The sequence below is a fragment of the Amblyraja radiata genome, chromosome 7 (assembly GCF_010909765.2).
Source record: "Amblyraja radiata isolate CabotCenter1 chromosome 7, sAmbRad1.1.pri, whole genome shotgun sequence".
Lineage (NCBI taxonomy): Eukaryota > Metazoa > Chordata > Chondrichthyes > Rajiformes > Rajidae > Amblyraja > Amblyraja radiata.
The window spans coordinates 28,601,312-28,625,024 of NC_045962.1; the positions used below are offsets into that span (position 1 = coordinate 28,601,312).

Below are 23,713 nucleotides of genomic sequence, written 5' to 3' on the forward strand. Positions count from 1 at the left end.
ACGTCATAATTTCATATATTTTAATTTATATTCTGTTTTCAATGACTATTATATGAGTTACAGCACAAGTACTTTTTAATTGTAATTTAAAACAAATGGGTGTGTACCAACAAGATAACAAATAAATCTATTCACTGAAGTTACTTTAAATATAACCAATTTATTCAACCATTTTCCAGTATTAATCCCCTTAATCTTTTTTATTATCCAAAAATCTATCAATTTCTGCTTTGAGTATTTGTATCACTGGGTCAAGCTTGATTATATTTCCTGCATATATTACCACAAAAACCCTCTGAGACAAACTTTCATTATCCAAAAATCTCATACCTCTTGGGATAGATGCAGTTAAGGAAGTTAAGGAAACCCAATCTGAATGTAATCAGCAGCCTAATCACATGTTAACGGCTAATGACCACAGGTGCATTTCTCGCCTTTATTCTCTGATGGTTGTGTCGGTCTGTTGTTTCATTTTGATTGCAATTCCACGTAAGTGTTCAGTCAATCAGATAATTTTACACTTTATTAATAACATTTTCTCTTTAAAGCAGACTCCTGATGTAGCTCCAAGGAAATTGTATTTCAGCAAATCACTGAGAACAGGAAGAAGACTGAAAACTACTTTTATGCATTCCGTATAGTGAAAAATGGATTTTGATATTTGAGAACCACATAAATTCAATTTGTATAAAAATGTTAATACAGATGATTATGTTTTTGTTAACTTTTTGATATAAACACAGTTCTCAGGGGATAAAGACAAAAACATAAATTTTATTGCATCAAAAAATCAAGACAATTTAGAACAGATAATGGTGTTTGCATTTCAGTTGGTATTTTCTATTTCAATGTGAACATAAAGTAGGAAAGAAAGAACATTTCAGTTGGTCGGTCGGTGCACCTGGGAGAATGGAGTTTTGCGCAAGAACTATATTTTAATATGCAACTTCTTTGTTTATGCTGAAGCTTATGAAATGATATGGATGATGAAGTTTAAAATAGTAATTCTTGTGTTATGGCTCAGTGGGTACTGTAATCACTGGACTCACAAGTGGAGCTAGTAGGATAAGGTGGGTTAATCACCTAGGCATGTCCCAATCAATAATTGTCTACAATTCCATGTGTCTCCTATAAAGTTAGTACTGCTTGGTCTAGAAACGTTTTAACAAACAAATGGAGTTTTGCTTCATTGATGTGTTAAGCCACTGAAGACTTTTTTTACAAACACATAACATCCACATTGCAGTTTTCATTAGCAGCTTCAAAGTTTTCTCAGGTGATGTGATAAAATATGTTACAAATATTTATGTTTTACAGTACTAAACATGTGACAAATGAATTTACATTTATTAAAATCTCAGAGGTATCCTGTATTTTATAAAGATTTCATTGCATATCATTTGTTAGAAGTCTCTATTGATTAATCCAGATTTGATGTAGTGACTTTGCCATCATGTTTCCATCATGATCCAGTCAATTGCCAGGACGAATGGTGACAATAGACATCCCTGCTTGATGCCCGTCCTGACACTAAAGCTCAGAGTGCTGGCTTGCATGCATAACTTTGCATGAGGTTTCATCATACGAGTTCTTGATTAAGTTTATGATCTTGGTGGGAATTCCATAGTGGATTAGGCACCATAGTGTTGTCCTATCTAAGCTGTCAAACGCTTTCTCAAAGTCGATGGAGTTAATGTACAGGGACGTGTTCTATTCAATAGACTGCTCAATGATAATGCGTAATGTTGCTATGTGGTCTGTGCATGAGCGATCCTTCCTGAATCCTGCTTGCTGGTCTTGTAGCCTCGTGTCTACAGCTTCCTGAAGACGGTTGAGAATTTTACTGGGTGAACCCTTAGTAGTTGTCACATTTTCTTAGGTCACCTTTTTTAGGCAGTTTCATGATATATCCCTCTGCCCATTCTGTGGGTCTCTTTTCCTCTTCCCAAATTCTCCCAAAAAAGCCATAGAGCATGTCTGTTGATGAGTCTATATCTACTTTCAGGGCTTCATGTGGAATATTGTCAGTGCCAGCAGCTTTGCCAGTTTTCTGTTGCTTGATGGCAGCCTTTATTTCTGATTTTGTTGGTCTGTCACACTTGTTCAAGATGTGGACTCTTATACATCGGCCAGACCAAACGCAGACTGGGCGATCGTTTTGCGGAACACTTTCGCTCAGCCCACGTGAACAACCTGATCTCCCGGTTGCTATTCCATTCCTTCCCATTCCTACACAGACCTTTCTGTCCTCGTTCTCCTCCATTGTCAAGAGTGAGGCTAAACGCAAATTGGAGGAACAGCATCTCATATTTCGCTTGGGCAGCTGGTATGAGTTTTGATTTCTCTCACTTCAGGTAGCCCTCTCTCTCTCTATCCCTCCCCACCCAAGTTACACTATCTTCTCATTTTCGCCCTACAAACGGCTTTGGCCTGTTTCCTTTATCAACGTTTTTTTGCATATCTTTCATTCCTTGTTCTTTATCTCTCCACATCACCGTCTATATCTCTAGTTTCCCTTATCCCTAACCAGTCTGAAGAAGGGTCTCGACCCGAAACGTCACCCATTCCTTCTCTCCAGAGATGCTGCCTGTCCCACTGAGTTACTCCAGCAAGATGTTTGGTCACGTGAGCGGCTGCAGCTCCAGCTTCCGGGAGTGTCGCGGTTGCCGGGGCGACGCCGGTCGGGTGCTGCTCTGCTCCGGGCCCAGCAGTTGGCTGAGCGGCGGCGGCGGCACTGGCGCTATGGTGCCCGTGTTAGACGCGCTGTGGGAGGACAGGGATGTCCGCTTCGACATTTCGTTTCAGTGAGTACCCTAGTTGTAGCTGACAGCGCCCTCTGCACCGCTGGCTGTCGAGGACTGCGTAGCGCAGAGCCTTCGGAGCGCGTTGTACTTGAAACGCATCCAAAATATTCATAAAATGAAACGTGACCTCGCAGACAGGAGGCCGCTGTGCGTCCCGATAATGAAAACAAGTGACATTCAAGGGGAAACGGACCATCTGCATCTCACTAAAATAAATAGCATGTTTATAATGAAAATAAAAAATCCAAATGCTGACTCAGTAAATCAGAGAGAAGGAAAACATTGAGCGCGTCACAGGGTGCTGAGAGAATTCCCTCCACATATGCTCTAATCCACTGAGCTACTTCAGCCACTTTGTGTTTTGCTGAAGATTCCAGTGTCTGCAGGCTCTTGTGTCTCCAGAGAGAAACGTTTAATTTCCTACAGATCCTACACAATGTGAAGTCTGAGGATGATAACGTCATAAAATAGAAAATATTAGATGCGCTTTAAAAAGCGACCTTGGGTAGTAGATTAGAGTAGGTAAGAGTGAGAAAAGGAAAAAAATACGGTTGGGTTTAATATCCGAGGATATGCTGGAGTAAAGATACCTTCCTGCAATTATAAAATGCCTCCGTGGAGTATTGTCTACAGTTTTGGTCTCTAACTTTATCCGTCATCTTTCACTGCTTCACCGATGACGTTTTCTTCTTCAGGAGGCAAAATAAGTGGACCTGGATGAGAAAACAGAGCACTAAATTCCACCCTTGGCAGCTCAAAGTGAAGGAGTTCATGACTGTGTAGCAGGTTCTGGACCAATTTTAGGTATTGGCTGATCAGACTGGAATGGGGTTCGTGCCATACAATCCCCAGTTAGTAACCATCATTAACAAGAGGCTTTAACAAGTTCCGTCAACTCTCAAAAGCATTTTTGTTGCCACATTACTACTAAATGCTTTGAGAGCCAACATTTACCAAAAGCATAACCAGAACAGGCATGTAAACATTATGATGACAGCAGCTGACAAAAAGTGGGCATTCTGCAAGTGACTCATTACTTGATTACCCAAAGCTTTTCCACAACCTCAAAAGAACTAGTCGGCATTGTGATGAAGTACTGCAGACTTTGCTAGATCAGCACAGTACCAGCACTACTCACAAAGTTTGACAGAAAAAACAGCCACAAGTACCACCCTAAACATTTCTGGATTGTTGCCTGTATCCTCTATAGTGAAAACTTCTGCAAAATCCCTGTTTCATCTGTCACTCCGTTGTTTTCAATGATTAATTTCCCTGACTCACTTTCTACAAAACACTCAGTTAACTATTTTAAAATATCTATTGAAGCACCTAATTTCTATGTTTATAATTTCTATGGTTTTGGTCAACTTTATCTCCTACTCCAATTTTTTCCTCATTAACCTTAAATGTCCTCTGAAATGGCTAATCAACACTCAGTTCTACATTGAAACAGAAATGGAATAAGAATGGAAGGGCCACCCAGCTTTGACTTAAGTGCTAAATTCAGACATGCCAAAATGTATCTTGAAAAGTACTCCTCACGAAATACTGGTCATTAGAGGTTATAATATGAGACCTGTCTCACAGATGAGTCAAGCATAACCTAGTATAGTCCACATACAGTCATACTTCACCGTCAACATGTCAGAGTCCTCCTTCACAATCTGTAAGTATGCCCTGTCCCACCAACTATGGGAGCACTGTGGAAGTGGCCCTTTGGCTCAACTTTGATTCTAGACCTCATGACATTAAATGGTATCAGGTCAAACCTGGGAAAGGAACTTTCTATTCTGCTATATAGCTGGTGAATTGATGGTCCTCCACATTAATAGCTGTTCTATTTTTAGACAAATGAAGGTGAGACCTGGAGAGGTTCTAATTGACTGTTTGGACTCCATTGAAGATACTAAAGGGAATAATGGAGATAAAGGTAGAGAATAAATACACATTCAATGATATTTTAGAAATTAAAGTTGTTTGTGCTATGTATTTTGGTTACCTTGAAGCACATAGACTTTAATTATACATGGTGTAACACAGGGAGAGCTGTACTTTTGCTTATTGGATCTATGCTCATGTCAGTTATTAATAGAATTATTTAATTGCTTTACCCAATCTTTTAGGAGTTATGAAGGTATGATCTTGCAGTAAATAAGGTATATTATATGAATTTGTAAACTTTTATATCCATAATTGTGAGAATTAACATTTTTGGAAAGTTATTTTAACCTCGGTCTTTTATAGGTTCAGAGTGACAGAGTTGATCCCTGATGGTCAAATAAAACTACAAAGTAATGTTTTCAATGCCTTATCCAAAGATTGAGCATGAAGATGATTTGTTTGGGAAATGGAAAATTCATGGACCCTAGGCATGTTGTTGGGATTATTGGTTACCCATTGAATTAGACATGGCCTGGATACCTTAAAGTAAACAGGAAGTAAGGGTTCAGCACATTTCTAAAATGCCTTCATCACTGCCATTTGAATAACTCTGCCTACTAAAATGGCAGTGCTTATTAGTTATTAAAAAAAGAGGTAAAGGGGGATTTCCCTAGCCTCGAAACAACCTATTGAGGTCTTTTGCCATTCAGAATTGTTTTCACAGAGATTGAGTATCCGATACTCGACCTTTTGATGAGCATTTGTAACTGCTGGCGTCATCACTGACAAGGTACAAAAAACTACAGATGCTGGGATCCTGCATAGAACTCAAAATGCAGAGTAATTCAATGGGTCAGGCAGCATCTCTGGAAGACATGGAATTTTTGGCCTTCTTGAGACTCCAGTCTCACTTCACTTGGAAGAAGGGTCCTGACCCAAAACGTCGTCTGTGTATTCCAGTTATGCTGTCTTTGTGTTCTATACATATTAAGCCCGTTTGCATATTAACACATAAAGATGTTTTCAAGAGAGAGTTAGATATAGCTCTCAGGGCTAACAGAATCAAGGGATATGGGGAGAAAGCAGGAACGGGGTACTGATTTCGGATGATCAGAAATTATCATATTGAATGGTGGTGCTGGCTGAAAGGGCCGAATGGCCTACTGCACCTATTTTCTATATTTCTAAGTGCATATTGGAACTGGTTTCAATGATGCTGAGGCCATCACAGTTAAGTTAAAACCCAGTCGTCTCGAAGCTTCAAAGTTTAATCACTAACCAGCACTTTATGTATATCATGTATCATTTAATTCTCTTTTTACCAACCCCAATAACGTGATATTCCCAAAGAATGCATTAAGATAAGATGCCATACAAAGAGTGGGTGCAAATATTTTGCAGCTCTTTTCACTAAGAAGGACATTTTACTGCTGGCTATGTGATATTAACTCCTGCAATCCTTTTATTTTGGTGAGCGATCGTCCCTCAGTAATCTCTGAAACAACTTAACCGGTCATACATCTTATTGTGGTTTATGTGGAAATTGGCTGCTCTGTTTGCCTTTACCTCTATATTTTATGTAATTTATTTATTGTTTAGGACTTTGAATGACCTAGAAATGCTTGTCTTGCTATAAACCAAGCAAGGTGAGTTCTGTTTTCTGTAATTGTGTGGATTATTTCATTCTTATGAGAATAATTGCATGCGATCCATGGTGAGCTAGCCAATTGAGTACAAACTTGGATTGGCAGTAGGAGGCAGAGGGTAGTAATAGAGGGTTGCTTTTCAGATTGGAGGCCTGTGGCCAGTAATGTGCAACAGGGATCGATGTTCAGTACTCTGCTGTTTGTCATCTATATTAATGATCTGGGTAAGAATGTCGGTGGCATGATTAGTAAGTTTACAGGTGATACCAAACTGGTGTTGTAGGGGATAGTGAAGGAGGTTATCTACGGTTACAATAGGATATCGATCAACTGGGAACATGAGCAGAGGAACGGCAGATGAAATATGATTCATATAAGTGCGAAGTGATTCTTTTTGAAAAATTAAACCAGGCCAAGACATATACAATGACTGACAGGGTTCTGGAGGCATAGATAGGATAGATAGTCACAGTCTTCCCATGGTAGGGGAGTTGAAAACCAGAGGGCATAAGGGGTGTAATCTGACAGGGTAAAGATTAAAAGGAGATCAGAAGGGAAAGTTTTTCCATACGGTGGAACGATCTGCCAGAGGAAATGGTAGAGGCGGTACAATAATAATGTTTAATGGACATTTGGACAGTACATGTACAGGAAAGTTTGAGAGGAATATGGGTGAATCGCAGGCAATCGGTGCCATTTTCAATGAGCAATTTGACCGGCATGGATGAGGGGCTGAAAGGCCTGCTTCTGTGCTGTATGCCTATAGGATATGAGCAAAGAATTGTTCTGCAGCCTTAGCAAATCATTCTGTTATTTAATCATGTTTCACAAAGTGACTCAATGTTCCATAGAATTGTCCTTGCCTCCAATGTATGATGCAAAACAAAACTTCCATCACTGCCCGCTTACAGTTTTGAAGCTTGTTTAATCGAGCTGTTTCTTATGGTCGCTAATTTTCTTTTCCAGGTAGACTGCTTGTGACCAATTTGCGAATTATCTGGCATTCACTGGCTATTCCGCGGGTTAATTTATGTAAGTGAAGATTTCTTAACAAGCTTGGCAATTAGTGAAGTTTGCTTTCAAATTAACTCAAGATTGTTGCTTTGTTATAAGTCAATTTTTCTTGGTGAATAAATACTGATTGAGCATTTGCTTATTAGAAATAGCTGCAGCTGTAGTGAGATTTTTAATTAGATTACATTTATTTTCTAGTGCATCCAAGGTTAGAAATTGATATCATCCAGGTGACGTAAGGAATTAGTGTGACAGGAACCATGAAAATGAGGAGCAAGGATTAAATGTAACTTTACAAAGGACTATTCACAAAAAAATGTTCAAACAAAGTTCATCATGATTGTTGGTTTATTATTATTGTCACACGTACCGAGATACAGTGAAAAACTTTGTTTTGCGGGTTATTCAGACAAACCATACCATACACAAATACAGCAGTGCAAAAGAGAAAGCTACAGAGAAAGTGCAGATAACACAAAGTGCAAGGATTGCAATAAAGTAGATTTGAAGATAGGGAATTCATCGCAACTATCTGAGAGGTCTGTTCAAAAGTCTGATACTCTTGTATATACTGGTATGCGGTTTCAAGCATTTGTATCTCCTGCCCAACAGGAGAAAGGAGATGAAAGAATGACCGGGCTATGAATGTCCTTGATTGTGTTTGCTCCTTTCCTGATGCAATGTGAAATATAGATGGAGTCAATGGGGTGGAATTTAATAGAAATGTTATGAGAATATTTTACTCAGAATGGGGATACCCAAGTTTGGGCATTAATGCAGAGCACCAAACATCAGAATTCTCAGCTCATTATCCTCATCTATATTTTCTTTGATTTTTTAAAAAGATATCAGACGGAGATAATTCTTGTTATTTTCCAAATACAATAATTCCTCAGAAATTATTCAGAGCACCGGAATAAATTAATGTACTACATTGTTTTCACCCAAAAGTAAGGAGTGGCAACACATGGTAGGAGAGACTGCGAGGGACTGAGTCAATGTGTACGGTGATGGAGCAGAGAACTGATGATAATTTATAGTCATAGAAAGGATGGGCGTTTCAGTGCAAGAGGCCTCTCCCTCCAAGGATGCAAGATCGTACATTGAATATGTTAAGGGCCTCCCAGTTGGGTTTTGTGCATTGATGCCCAAACTTGAGTGACCCCATTCTGAGTAAAATATTCTCATAAAATCTATATCTATCTATATATTACTAAAACTCTCATCTTACTTGTTTCTATGCATGTGTGTGTATGTGTGTGTCTGTCTGCTTGCCCTTGTGATCCTGGAATTATGCCAAAATGTTACACAATAGCGCTACAATTTGTGCACCATCTTACTCACAATTGTCCTGTGGTGTGGTGTATCAAGTTTTGTTCAGATTGATGTTATATTTTAAAAGTTATTCACATTTCTTAATTTACAAAACCCCAATTTGAGAAAAAATTCTTCCTTCTGCACTGGCACTCACAGCTATGATGTCACAACGGGATTGTAGCCCTGCTCGCTACAATGTTGCTATCCCAGGACACTGAGTCCTGCCAGCCCAAGCAAGTGCAATTGCATTTTTTTTAAAGTTTAAAATGAGAAAGGGTGAATAAAGGGAAATGAGCAACCCCTGCGCAGTTGGGGGCTATGGGTGAGTGGTGGAATATTGTGTTGGAACGGGTTGCGTTGGGGGAATGGGTGAGTGTGGAATATTGCGTTGAGGAACGGGTTGCGTAGGGGGATCAGGCTTCCCTTGGGGGCTATGGGTGAGTGGTGGAATATTGCGTTGGGGTAACAGGTTGCGTTGGGGGACCAGGCCTTCCGTGTTGGGGAACGAGTGAGTGGTGGAATATTGCGTTGAGGAATGGGTTGCGTTGGGGGACCAGGTGTATGTGTGTGTGTGTGTGTGTGTGTTTTTTGCACCACCTTATTCACAATTGTCTTGTGTGTTTTAATCAAGTTTCGTTCAGATTGATGTTATATTTTACAAGTTACTCACATTTTCAACTTTACAAAGTCCAGCTTGAGAAAGAATGACTTGAACACTGCAGTGGCAGTTACAGCTAAAACCTCACGATGGGATCTCATTTACATAAACTGCCCGTGAACAGTGCTCCACCCGACAATTACATCACAATGGGATCTCATTTACATAAACTGCCCATCAACAGTTCCACCCAGTGCAATGAGAGATTTGTTGCATAGTTGTAAGGAAAAGGAGGGAGAGGTGAGGGGAGGATGAGAGGGGAGAGAAGAGGGAGGGGGAAAAGGAGGGGGAGAGAGTGTATGAGCCGCGCCTGCGCAGTTAGGGGCTATGGGTGAGTGGTAACAGGACTCAGTGGTTGCCTTGTCTAATTAAAGTTGCCTTGCATAATTAAAATTGCCTTGCCTTCTATATGATTAAAAGTCTAATCTTGACCACTTCCTGTTTGCGCTTTATATTGATTTTAGAATAAACGCTACTACGTACGGCAGTGATTTTTGGCCATCCTTCTCAGAATCCCCCTCCGCTCATCAGGTGCCGAGGATTTTTCCCATCCATGAAAAATAAATGAGTTATTAGTGTTTAAAAAATGTTGAGATTCTCTCTCCTGTCAGTCATGCCATGAAGGCCACGCCCCTTCTGGTAGGAGGGGGGGAGGGACTATAAAATCCAGAAGTGTGGGCGTGGCTCAGTCTCTGCTAGATGGAGAGGTCACGACTCGCTGTCTTTAGTGGCCTTGCACCCTGCTTGAAATGGTATGAAACTGCACTTGAATTTGGTGGCCTTGCACCATTCTTGAAATGGAATTTCAAGGAATAGCCGTGAGTCAACTGCCAGCCCACCAGCCGTGAGTGAGCTGCCAGCACAACAGGCTTGAGTGACTGAACCGCCAGCCCAAGAATCCGTTCAGCCCTCAATGTCCATACTAGCCCTCTGGAAACCAGTTCTTTCAGCCCACAACACCCATACTAGCGCTCCAGAAAGCCCCCCCCCCCTCCCCACTGGCCACCAATATTGGAATTGGTGGAGAGGTGGGATATTGCGTTGGGGACCCAGCCCTCCCGTGTGCTGCTGGGACCCAACGGGTCCCACTTAGTCTAGTATATTATTAAAACTCTCATATTTAATTGTTTGTTTGTTTCTATGCAGATTTGTACCTATGTTTGCACAAAAACGGTACATGATAGCGCTACAATCTTTTCACCACCTTACTCACCATTGTCCTGTGAAGTGTGAAAAATAAGTTTTGTTCACATTGATGCCATATTTTACAAGTTAGTAACATTTTAAACTTTAAAAATAAGACAGCGCCCACACTTGCCGTCTTTATTTGAATGGCATCACAAACGACACCCCATGGGTCCTCAGCGCGGTCTTTGCACAATTTCAGACCGCTTTCTTTTTTTCCTCGCCTCACAACGACTCCACGGGTAAGTTTCCTTCCATTTTACTACTGCCCCGGGCCCTCTGGGAGGGAGATGAGCGGCACCTGGGCCAAGGCAGCCTCGGCCTCTCCCTCCCCTTCCCCCGACTCCGCGCTGCTCGGACTGTCCCCCCCCTGACAGCCCCCGCCCTGAGGAGTGGCACCGGGCTCGCAGGGAGGGCAAGGCCAGGGAGGGAGAGGAGCAGCACCCGGGGCAAGGAGTTGGTGCGGGGTCCAGGGGCGGGAAGAGACCGGACTGGCGACCCGCCCGTAAGGAGCGGAGCGGCACCCGGGGCAAGGACATTTTCATTGTCTATTGTCTATTGTGGGGGGAGGTGAGGAGTGGGGGAGCAGGGAGGGAGGGAGTGACTGAAGATTGGGGAAAGGAGAGGGAGAGAGAAGTGCGGGAGAGGAGGAGGAGAGGGGAAAGAAGAGCGAGGGTGAAGGGGAAGGAGTGCTGGGGATGAGGGAGACTAGAGGATAGGGGTAGGAAGAGGGATGGTGAGGTAATGGAGGAGGGGAGGGAAGAGAGAGGAGGGGAGGGAGGGGGTCAGTGGAGGGAGCAGTGGATGGTTGGTGGAGGTGGGGAGAGGGAGGATAATTGAGGAGGTGAATAGGGGACTGAAGAGGGGAGAGTGAGCTGCGTTCACATTGATCTTGTTTTTTACGAGTTATTGCCACGTCAACACAGTTGGGGGTTATGGGTGAGTGGTCGAATATAGCATTGGGGGACCAGCCCTCCCATGTGACAGGGACCCCCACTTGGTTTATATCTTGGGGTGTGGGGGCAGTTGGGGGCTATGCGTGAGTGGTGGAATATTGTGTTGTGGGAACCGGTTTCGTTGGGGGAACGGGTGAGTGGTGGAAACGGGCTGCATTGGGCAAACGGGTGAGTGGTGGATTATTGCGTTGGAACGGGGACTAACGGGTCCCACTTGGTCTAGTATATTACTAAAAATCATCTTGTATGTATATATTTATTTGTATGTATTTTCCCAAAATACAGCCAAAACGGTACATGATAGCGCAACAACTTTTGGCCCACCTTACTTTCCATTACCCTGTGGTGTGCTGTAACAAGTTTTGTTCAATTTGACAATTATAAACGTTAAAAAATATAGCAAAAAAGTGTAATGTTTTATGCATGCCTGTATACAGCCAAAACGGTACACAATAGCGCAACAATTTTAGGCCCACCTTACTCACCATTAGCCTGGGATGTGCAGTAATGAGTTTTGTTCGATTTCACAAAGTAAATCATATTATTCCCTCAATAAACTTATATTTTCTTTTTACCGTTAAGTGCGCTCTGCGCATGCGCAGTTGCGGGTGGGTTGCCGGGCCCAATATCCACGCATGCGCAGTTGGGGGTTGCCAGGCCCGCCGTTTTAAGGTCGTCAGCCGTGCTCGCGTAGTTGGACTACTGCCATTTTGAGATCGCCATTTCGACTCGTGTTACAACGGCGATCTCTGGCGTCACAACAGGGACCCATTAGCCGCGGCTGCGCAGTTGGGGGAGAGTTTGCCAATTTTCACTGAACATTGCCTCATGGATAGGTGAGTGGTAGAATATTGCGTTGTCTAGTTTCTATTAAAGTTTCCCATTGAACATACAGATGACCATCAAATCCATAGCCCTTAGGTTGGTCTATAGAAGATGAAACACTTTTGCAAGTCCGATCATATCATAAGGTCATAAGTGATAGGATGTTTTGTAGTGCTTGAAAAAATATACATGGTTAAAGAAGTATATTGGATCCAGGCTTTGTAGATGCACTATGTTTACCCCTGATGCCATCTTCCTCTCCTCCCCCCCCCCCCCTAAATCTGGAGTTTCCCCAGGAGGAGTGAAACTGAAAGTTGTATTGGAGTGAATCATAAATTGTTGATGAAAGTGTTCCTGTTCAGTTTTACTGCAGTCTGCTGCATGTTGAGGATGATTTAGAAAATGTCTTCTACTTCCTTATTCTTCATGAATTCTTCAGTAAAATGTCCAAATGATTTTCTTCATGTTTTTATTTCTCTTTCAGCTGTTGGCTACAACTGTATTATAAATATTACAACTAGAACTGCCAATTCGGTAAGAGATTAAAAACAAAACATACTTCTTTACACCATGTAGAGTATAAATTCTATAAATGCTGAAAAATAAGTCCTTCCAAATAAATGTACCCCACACACATCAGCGCTGTTGGACACAATGTAATTATCTCCTTTTGAAGTACATTTTGATGCCACCGGAGATTTCCATTTTGCAAACTCCAATCAGGCATTTGGCATTCTGATGCTTGTGGAGGGGCAGAAGTGCTGGTTGTGAGCTTTACCTCACGACCGGCACTTCTGATCCTAGCACTATCTCTATAACATGCCAGACTGATTGTCTTTTGTGACAAATAAGTTCTCTGACTTCATCCCTCTCCATTGGCAACTGTCTGAAATTGACCAGAATGTGTACAAAGAGACTCCAGGCGCCAGAAGCTGGAACAATAAACAATCCTGGAAGAACTTGGTAGTCAAGCAGCATTTGTGGAGCGAATAAAGGAATTGCCTCAATTTGGGATAGAAATGCTGCATCGGGACTTAGAGAGGAGAGGGAAGATAACTGGTATAGAGGATAGACACAAAATGCTGGAGTATCACAGCAGGTCTGAAAAAGGGTTCCGACCCAAAACATCACCTATTCCTTTTCTCCAGAGACGCTGCCTGACCCGCTGCATTACTCCAACATTTTGTGCCTCTCTTCAATATAAACCAGCATCTGCAGTTCCTTCCTATGCATTTGGTATAAAGAGGAGATGGGGGAGTGGTGAGGCAGTCCAGTAGATGAATGCTGGACCGAGGAGGGGTGAAGGGGGACAGACAGATGGAACTGGGTACAGGGGGGAGGGGTTAGAGTTGAGAGGCAGGCAAGTGGATGGTAGACGGAGGAAGGCTGATGGAACCATGTTGGGGAAGGGGAGGCTGAGGTTTAGAGATTGCGAGGAGGGTATAAGTCGGGACACAAGGCTACCAGTGCTGGAATCTAGTGAGTAAGGAAGGTGATAATGGGCACCATTAAGGGAGAGGTGAAGGAAAGATGGAACCAGAACCATCTGGGGAAGAATGGTTGGAATCCAGTGGGTGAAATGTATTGGTCATAAGTGGGTGGAACGAGGAGGGGAAGTGGGACAAAATTGGATGATAAGGAACCTGTGGGTAGGGAGGTTTCTTTCCTTTTTATACTGGCAATCTTCCCTCCACTCTCAGTCCTGATGTAGGGTGCAGGTGCAAATCGCCCACAATTCCAACCCCTGCACCCCAAAGTCGCTGCTTGTCCTGCTGAGATCTTCCAGCAGATTGTTTGTGGCTCCAGACTGTTCACCACTTTGATTTCTGCTTGATCCCAAATACAAAATGTCACTCTTGCCACTCTTACACCTAAGACTCCACACTGTTGCTGTACCTCATCTAATATGCTGCTGCAGAAACCCTTACCCGTAACATTGTTGACTAAAATATACTGTACATCTTGTCAGATTCCCTCATTTTACTTTCCTAAAATTTCCTGCTCAAGTCCGACTTGGCTAAAGTTTCAATCATCCATTTTCTTTCTGTCTTTCACAGGCTTTCATTTTAGTAATGCCACTTTTTAAAACCTTCATGTGTGTGTTCTCCATTTCCTGACCATTTTTTAATCGTTGCCGGCCATATCTTTTCAATTCTTGGATTTAGTCCCAATCTCTCTGCTTCTCCATCTCTTCTTTAAGATGCACTTTAAAACCTCCCCGTTGACCAAGTCTTTGGTATTACAATCTAATTTTTCTTGACAATATTGGCAATAGTTTTTTTTATTTACTACTGTCCCTGTGAAATGTTTTGGGGTTTTTTCTTGCTCTGTTGGCCTGCTATATGGTTGCTTTTGGCTGGCACATTTCCATATTGTGGAGTGCAGTTGCCCAGTGAACCACAAGGTGAGGCTGCAAGTATACTTTTAAATATATTGATTTTAAAATGTGACTTCACAGAAACTCCGTGGTCAAACTGAAGCACTTTACATCCTGACCAAATGTAATAGCACACGATTTGAGTTCATCTTTACCAGTGTGGTTCCAGGAAGCCCTCGGCTCTTCACCACTGTCATTGCTGTGCACAGGTAGAATTACAATGGATTGTATGTATAGACTTTTGATCAAATCGAGCAACCCATGTCAACAGATGATTTCTGAAGCTAACTTGTGCTTTCGTCTTCACCATCCATCGTGTTTGTTATGGCTTTGCTTATATTGGGAATATTCATGCTTGGGATCTGTTATTTTAGTTCTGATTAAGTTATGGTTAAAAATTATTTGTGTGAAATAGTAACTCTTTTTCTCTCTGCTCATTTTCAGCCTGACCTGCTGAATATTTCTAGCACTTCCTGTTTTTATTTCAGATTTTCAGTTATTTGTATTTCGATTCATATTATTGTATTGCTGTATTTCCTTCTTTTTAATGCTTCTTCCAGCTTTATGAAAAAGCTACTTTCTTAACTACTAAACCAGGTTCGCTTCTTAATAAACAGACACCACACAAACTGTTTGGTAGACCAGTTCAAAACTTTACTTAACATCGGCCGATGGAAGGGAGCGAGAATTCCAGTCAAGTGACCAATACAGACACTTGACCGTCCTCCGTCCACCTCTCTGAACAACAGAATTACATTGCCTTAAATAGGGTTTTTTTGTCCCCTTAGCACATTTCACAGACATTAGTCATGGTCAGAGGTACAGGAAAAGGTTTCCACAGAATGCATCACATCAAAGGCCTTTTGTTTACATGTTACAAGATAACATTGGCCATTTGGTTTACGACATTTTATCTTTCTACTTCCCTGGTTCCTCTCTCGTCCTTCATAAACATTGGCCATTTGGATAATGCCATTTTATCTTCACAGAGATCACCCTAGCTCTTTCGCTGCTTCCTCTCTGTCACTTGGTCCCTCATAAACATTGGCCATTTGGTTTATGGCATCTTACTTCACAGATATGACTAGCTGTTTCTCTCTTCCTTTCTCGCCTCCTCCCCCATAACATTGGCCATTTGGTTTACGGCATCTTACTTCAAAGAGATCTAGCTCTTCTCTGCTTGTCACTTGGGAGACAATGTTATGGTATTTATTATCTCACACACCGCAACCTGAGGCAAGCCTAATTTGAGACTAAATATAAGCTGTAAGCTAGCCCAGAAGCCAATTTAATATCTTCTTATATTTTAACTAAAATTCGGCTTCATCATTTATAGCATTTAAGAAGTTTAAACATTTAGTTCCAGTTAATGCTCCCTCAAAACGTTTGAAAGTAATACATTTCAGAACACATTATTAAAGAGGAAAAAGTATTAGATAGCGGGTTTAAAAAGATAAATCTCCTGAACCTCATACAATGTATCCAGTTTGCTGTGGCAGACAAAAAGTAAAGACTGCAGGTATCCTGCTGGAGATATTTAAATCTTTGCTGAGCATAGTGGGGTATTAGATGATTTGTGTACAGCAAATGCATCTTTACTCGTGGACAACTTAGGCAATAGGCAAGTATGGGATAGGCAATAAATACAGACCCTTTAGAGTAACATAAGTGGTAGGGAATAAGTTCTGAGGGCAGGATTAATCTTCATTTGGATAGCCATGGATTGAACAGACATGCTTGGCACTGCTTTGTTGGTGAGAAGTTGTGTCTGGCAAATTTAATTGCGTTTTTATTTATGAAGAAATAACAAAATATATTGATGAGAACAGTGAGTTAGATGTGAATTTCACTAAAGACTTTGACAAGACTCCACGAGAGGTTAAAGTCCATGTGTTTCAAGGAAAGTTGACAAATTGGATCCAAAATTAGATCAGTAATGGGAGGCAGAAGGTGTTGAATGTTATTTTTGTAACTGGAAGTCTTTGATCAGCAGCATGCCACAGGGATTGGCGCTGGGATCCCTGTTTCTTTTATTAAATTATAATTTGGATATGACTGTAGGAGGAATGATTAATAAAATTGCAGATTGCACCAGAATAGTGGTTGCCTTTATAGTGAAGAGGACAGTCTTAGGCGGCTGTTGGTTAGACAACATTGCAGGCGCTATAATTAGAACTTCCAATTAAATGGAACTGAAAATGAATTAAAAGATGGACGGTTGCTAAATATTTGCCATTTGCTTAGTTGCTAATTATTGCATATTTAGCACTTCTGATTAATGAGAAGATTCTACCTCCTGATTCCTTACTTAAGTTTCATTCGTGCACTGGACAACAGATTTTTTTCTCAGACTATCAATTTTCAGGTTTACAAAGGAGCTTTACAAGTCTAGTTATTGCTGGGATTTTATGCCTTTGTTAAACTACTAACTGATAATTTTCTGTCTGGCATAGGTAAGTGAGAATGCATTAAATAATGCAGCCTCATCTTTTTTTTTTCTCTTAAATCACAGTGGCTTAATTTTTTTTTTTACTATCTCGCCCAATTCTATTTCCTTATAGGGCATATGAGACATCAAAAATTTATAGAGATCTTAAATTAAGAGGAGCTCTCATCCAAAACAAGCAGCTCAGACTTCTACCGCAGGAACAGGTTTATGATAAAATTAATGGTGTTTGGAATCTATCAAGTGACCAGGTATGTTGGAATGGAATGGAATGCTATTTATTGTCATTCAAACCTAGGTTTGAACAAAATTACATTTACTACAGTTTTTTACATTACAAAAAAACCCAAGACCACACTTAACACAGCTTACATAAACATCCATAACAGTGAGTCTCCAACACCTCCTCACTGTGATGGAAGGCAAAGTCTTATCTCTTCCCTTTGTTCTTCTCCCGCGGTCCAACTGCAGCATCGAGGCGAACTGGGGCTCCGATGTTAAAGCCCCCCGCTTGGTAAGATGGTAAGTCCCGTGGCCATTTAGCTACACGCCGGGTGATGTTAGGCCCCAGCTCCGTGTCCTTTAAACCCCGCGGATCAAGCAGGCCAACCAGCGGTCCAGCAGTCCAACTGCAGCGTCTAGGCGAACTGGGGCTCCAATGTTAGAGCCCCCGGTGACGATGGAAGTCCCCGTGGCCACTAACCCGCACCGGGCGATGTTAGGCCATGCTCCGTGTCCTTTCAACCCCGCTATTCCAGCGGGACAAGCTGCCGTTGCGGGAGCTCCGAATAGCTGTCTCCCACCAGGGACCTGCGAGCTCCCGATGTTCCTGTCCACCAGGCCTGCAGCTGGAGCTTCCGAAGCTCCAAAGTCGGGTCGCAGCCGAGCGCCACCACAGCTCTTCCCGCTCCGAAGTCGGCCTGCTCCGTGATGTCAGGTCCGCAGGCTCCGCGACTGGAGCCCTCAGGTTAGTCCCGGACGGAGGCCGCCGCCGGCTCCTCGATGTTAGGCCCACCGACACCGGAGACCCGACAGGGAAAATGTCGGGTCCCCGTACAGGGAAGAGATTAAACGGTTTCCCCCACATCCCCCCCCTCCACCCCCCACATATACACAGCTAAAAAATAATAAAAACTAAGCTCAAAGCATACATTTAACAAGACAAAAATAAAAAAAAGACGAACGACTGTAGTCGAGCCGCTGCCGTTAGGCGCCGCCACCAACTGCGGCGTTTGTATCCTATTTGTTGGAATACAGAAAATTCCATGTTCAGGATCATACTAAGTTATCTTATCTTTTAATTTGCCTCTATGTGTTCAGTGTAAAGTGACTTATTTGGGTAGAATTAAGATACGCTGCAGATTTTGTTTTTGGTATTTCATTCATTATTTATGATAGTATGACTCCTATATGTTTGATTCCTCTCCAGGGCAATCTGGGAACCTTTTTTATTACAAATGTACGGATAGTGTGGCACGCAAACATGAATGATAGCTTCAATGTTAGCATTCCCTATCTACAAATTGTAAGTTTGACTTTACTTTCTAATAACATATTTATTCTCACAGTGCCTAATAAATTAGGTATTAAAATGTGAGCTAAAGAGGATGAATGTCGTCTTGACAGTGAGAGCATTATCTGATTGGTGTTTTCAATTTAATTATTGATGGTTTCTGGATGATTGGTTTTATGCAGTGAATTTTATTTTTCGATGCACGTGTTTTCCCCAGAATCAAATTATTTCACAGCAAGAAATTCCAAATTTGTAGCATTTATTGACTTTATGCATTCAGTGCTAACTTGCCATTGTTAAACTAAGTTCTTTTGTCAGTCCAATTCAAGAAAACGTGATTCAAACCATTGCTGCTAAAATCAATTCTTTATTCTGACAGCGCTGGATAATTCTTTAAACCTTCCAACACAGAGCTAGAAACTCTGGGGCAGGTCGAAAGAACTACTGCTTTGACACAAACATAACACATTATATAGGTATTAGACAATTATGATACAAAAGGAGTGACAAACTATTAACCAATCATTATTGTTTACCATACATTTAGCTTATTTGCATTAACCAATCAACTAAATCCTTTCCAGTGATTGACAACACGTATTGTCACATGATTTTCCCTTTTCCGGCCCCTTTACAACCTTTTTTCCCCTCTGTGGTTTTTTTTAACCTCTTTGCTCAAAATCATTTTATTTCAAAGTAGTAAAACCACAGAGATATAAAACTGATTCTCAGAGAACACCTCTCAGAATATAAAATACACGTCATACTGCAATCACACAGTACATACACACAAAACATATATTTTCACTTTTGGAAAAGAAAGTTATTTCTAAAACTTTAGATTTAAACAAAGTCTAATACTCACAATCCTAATTAAACACAATACACTTCACAAATAATTTCCTTACTTCATAGTTAAAATACAGTTACATGGATTAAATATGAGTTTTGCCCCATTCTTACAAAGTGGTAAAAACTTAAGTTATTTCTACAATCCCCAACCACACAAAGGCCACACATTGTCACACTTGATTAATTATAATCGCTTCTTCCCAAGCTCGGGTCTAGTTTAATTACAACCTCCCCCTTCTAACTCTGGACGAAAGGAATGTAAGGCCTCCTCACTAATAGCATTCCACACAGCAAATGGACCATTATCAAAACAGAGTTACTTTCTCAGTTTTCTATAAACATAAGAAACCACCCTTATACAAAGGTCACACAACCACACAACCTTATCTCTTATCTCAACATAAATACATTTAAACAGCACAAACCAGATCACAGACTAGTATCTAGCCTTGGTGCCCACGACCCAATATAGAAAACCATAAATCCCCTTTATAACACACCCGAGCTCAAAGATGTGCCATAAAGAAAGGACACATGATGCTCATGTCTTGAAAAGAAACCCATCAATAACCTATACTCTAAACACCAACTAAACCCTATACAACTTCTGACAGAGTAATAGCCGCTTCAAAGCAAACAAAGCTATGCCTATTTACATTAACATCTCCATGTTGTAACAAGCCATCTGTTCTCCTATGTGTGTGTGTATGTTCTTTATTCCTTTGTGGGCTATGTATTTTTGAAAACCTCCGCTCCAAGTCCTTCTCTTGTAACTTAACATAAGTTCCTCACACAAAAATTATCATTTGAGCAATTTTATTGTATAATATTTCCTCACCATGACAAAAGTGTGCTGCTAGGAGTGATTTAAAAGACTGCGATTTTTCAAAAATTGAAATTATAAATATTTGGTTTGTACAATAAATACAAATGGCTGCATCATACACAAATAGGAGGAAGTGTGAATACTTTTGATTCCATTTGATGTCGTTTATGGTTATCAATGTTTCCTACATGTTTAACCTATGGGGAATTAAAGATTAAAAGTAAGGAATAAATATAACTGATCTGCAAATTTATTGGGATACAGAAAATTACATGTTCTAGATCATAATTGAGTCATTTTTCTTAGAAACTAATGAAATCTTAGGACACTAGTTTAATTCTGTGGAGTTTTGGATATGTATTTTTAGTTATCCTTTGATACATTCTTGGCATAAAGTTTATTTAATATTTCATTCCAGCGGTCTATAAAGATCAGGGACTCCAAATTTGGGTTGGCACTTGTAATAGAGAGCTCACAACAGGTAAGCTCCCAAAGTATTTATGTCGACTAATATGTTTTAGCTTTCAAATATTAGAAAGAAGTAAAGGAAAGTTGATGGGAATTGAGCGAGAGAAATAGTGAGGAAAGTAAATTGAGTGGAATTGGGAACAACGTGATTGCTGTAGTTTGGAACTAGCATGGAACTGATTGATTCTATCTGCTCAATATAAACATGTATACTGGCAGAATGATCAATGAAATGTCCTTGTTATTTTTAGAGTGGAGGATATGTACTTGGTTTTAAAATTGATCCTGTGGAGAAACTTCAAGAGGCTGTTAAAGAGATAAACTCTTTGCATAAAGTTTATTCTGCTTGTCCAATCTTTGGTGTCCAGTATGAAATGGAGGAAAAGGTATGTATTTGTTATGTTAAAATGTCTTGTGCTATAATTTTAATATCTAGATTGTGTGTTTTTAAAAGGGAAGAAAATGTAACTGCTCTATAATATCAGATGGGTTGGAGCAGTCAGGCCAATTTATTTTGGCAGTTTGAAGACAATATATTTTGTGGCAAGCATTTTTCCTTATTTAATAAAAGGAGGAATTGCTAGCAATATGGCATGTTAGGTAGCATCTGTGGAGGGAGAAACACAGTTAATATTTCAGTTCAGAGACCCATCATCATAACTATTGTAATCTTTGAGGTCCAATGCCAGAGATCCAGGTTCGTTCCTCACTGCGGCTGCTGTCTGTATGGAGTTTGTACGTTCTCACTGTGACCGTGTGGGTTTTCTACAGATGCTGCGGTTTAATGCCACATTTCAAAGACATACAGGTTTATGTGGTGATCGCTGTTTGGTGCGGCTTCAGTGGGCCAAAGAGCCTGTTTCTACGCTGCATCCGAAGTCTATAGTCTGAAATTAAGGTTAAAAAGCTTTTTTGAAATACCAAATGTGGCAAAAAATAAAATGGTGCTGTGGATCAAGATAGCTATTCGATACAAGTTTGCAATTTTGTAGAGGTAGGTTGTGAGCATTTGTATATCAGAACATGGCAACTCCAACTAATCCATGAATTACCTGGGCTGCACTAAGGACTTAGGGTGTGTTGTGTTTTTTTGTTTTTTACACAATAATGGGTTTTTTATTTATTGAACTTTTTTTTATTTGTTTATTACATTATCTGTTCAGTACTATGTGTACAAACCTAGTTGTGCTGCTGCTGCAAGTAGAATTTCATTGTTCTGTTGGTAATATGACAATAAAACACTCTTGACAATGTTTATGGCACAGCCTCAGCCACTTGAGGACCTGACCGTTGAGCAAGTTCAAGATGATGTTGAAATTGAACCGGAGGAACCAACTGATGCTTTTGTAGTGAGTAACAATTAATGTGTGTAAATCTTTATAAAGAATCAACAATATATACTGAAATATCAGTTTTGGAAAATACACTTGGTCTTGCATTGAAAAGAAAATACTGGTTGTAAATTACTCTGGCTTCTATAAGTTTAAAATAAGCTTTTCTTTTAAAGTGTTTATGTGGAAGTGTCATTTCGTAACAAAACAGTGATACAGGTACACCAGGGTCTATGAGGAATTACTGTCTCCTTGTAGTTTAAATATAATATTTAAAGTTTGTCAGTGAGACTGAGCTGGGTCAGATTATGAATAGTGAGAATGATGCAAAGAGGCTTGAAGACAAATTAGACCGATTGAGTGAGTAGGCAAAAATGAGGGTGATGCATTATGAGGAAAGTAAGTTTATTGGCCAAGTATTCACATACAAGGAATTTGCCTTGGTGCTCCGCCCACAAATAACAACATGACATACAGTGACAGTTACGAATGACTCAGAAAACACTAAACATTAATAATAATAAAACATTAATGATAAAACACCATTGATCAAGTATGTGAACCAACAAAATAACATGGATACATATGAAATATTCCACTTTGAAAGAGAAAAAGCATAAAGGCAGCATTTTATATAAATGGATAGGAAGTGTTGCTGCACAAAGAAATATTTATGTCCTTATACCAGAATTTGAAAGCATAGCTACACCTAAAGCATGCAATTATCAACAGAGATGGTGCTTTAGCTTCTGAGCAAGAAGATTTGAATATGCGAGCAACTTGATTGGTCAACCAATTTGGCTAATACATTACCCTTCTGGTTAACTATTGTATTGATTTGTTTTGAGAACACCATGTATTGAGACTACATAATGCAAATTTTAATCATCGTTGCAATTCAACAATAAAGTCTAACCATTTAAAAAATACCATAGTCTTTCTGTTTTATACTGCCTCAGGATTAATATTTGGGGGTTTTTTTACACCACCTTGAGGTCTTCTGAAAATCCAAGTACATCATGTCCTCTGGTTCTAGCTTATCTCTTCTATTAGATAACATCTTTAAAAATGCAGAATGCAAATTCTTTCTCTTTGTGGACTGCAAAATGTTCTGATCTCTTTATGCTTTTTGTTCCAGGCATATTTTGCAGATACCAATAAGGTATTGAAAACTTTCTTTCATTGACTAATAGCTTACTGCAATTACCTCTTGAGTATAACTATTTTGCATATTGTGGAACCGGAATTAATTCTTTTGCATATTTTCTTTAAATAAGCAACATGACCGTGAACCGGTTTACTCCGAGGAACTTGGACTAGCAATCGAGAAATTGAAAGATGGCTTCACTCTTCAAGGTCTTTGGGAAGTGATGAGTTAAACTTCTGGTTTTGTATTGATTTGTTTTAAGAACACCATGTATTGAGACTACATAACGCAAATTTTAATCATCATTGCTCTTCAAAAATAAAATCTAACCATTAAAAATACCATAGAGTCTTTTTGTTTTATACTGCCTCAGGATTAATATTTGGTTATTAATTTCTCTCTCCACCTCCTTTAAGGTCTTGTTACTCTTTTAAAGTATAAACTCAATAAAATATTTTATCTCCTAG

The 23,713-nt window shown here is 40.3% G+C and overlaps 2 protein-coding genes across 10 annotated transcripts in view; both read left to right on the forward strand.

Annotated features, from left to right (window-relative positions):
* The window catches only part of LOC116975191 (collagen alpha-1(XXVIII) chain-like), a 74,950-nt gene extending 73,551 nt beyond the window's left edge, over positions 1 to 1,399 (forward strand). For 3 of the 5 annotated variants that reach the window (XM_033023968.1, XM_033023965.1, XM_033023967.1), the window contains one exon: positions 552 to 1,399. The gene's annotated coding sequence lies outside the window, so the exon portion shown is untranslated. Of the gene's footprint in view, positions 1 to 548 lie in introns of all 5 variants that reach the window. The other 2 variants (XM_033023963.1, XM_033023966.1) reach the window with 1 other exon arrangement.
* Positions 1,400 to 2,645: 1,246 nt separating this feature from the next.
* On the forward strand, positions 2,646 to 23,586 carry bbs5 (Bardet-Biedl syndrome 5). 5 transcript variants are annotated; one of them, XM_033023976.1, is made up of 12 exons: positions 2,646 to 2,804; positions 4,637 to 4,734; positions 7,298 to 7,363; positions 12,771 to 12,820; positions 14,745 to 14,872; positions 17,225 to 17,360; positions 18,539 to 18,634; positions 20,719 to 20,781; positions 21,020 to 21,154; positions 22,034 to 22,117; positions 23,238 to 23,261; positions 23,377 to 23,586. In XM_033023976.1, the coding sequence occupies exons 1-12, from the start codon at positions 2,743 to 2,745 to the stop codon at positions 23,476 to 23,478; spliced, it is 1,044 nt and encodes a 347-aa protein (XP_032879867.1). In that variant the 5' UTR covers positions 2,646 to 2,742; the 3' UTR covers positions 23,479 to 23,586. The 5 variants fall into 5 exon arrangements, with proteins under 5 accessions (XP_032879867.1, XP_032879869.1, XP_032879868.1 ...); XM_033023977.1 differs by having other exon boundaries at positions 2,647 to 2,804; positions 4,652 to 4,734; XM_033023978.1 differs by lacking the exon at positions 7,298 to 7,363.
* Positions 23,587 to 23,713: the final 127 nt, after the last annotated feature.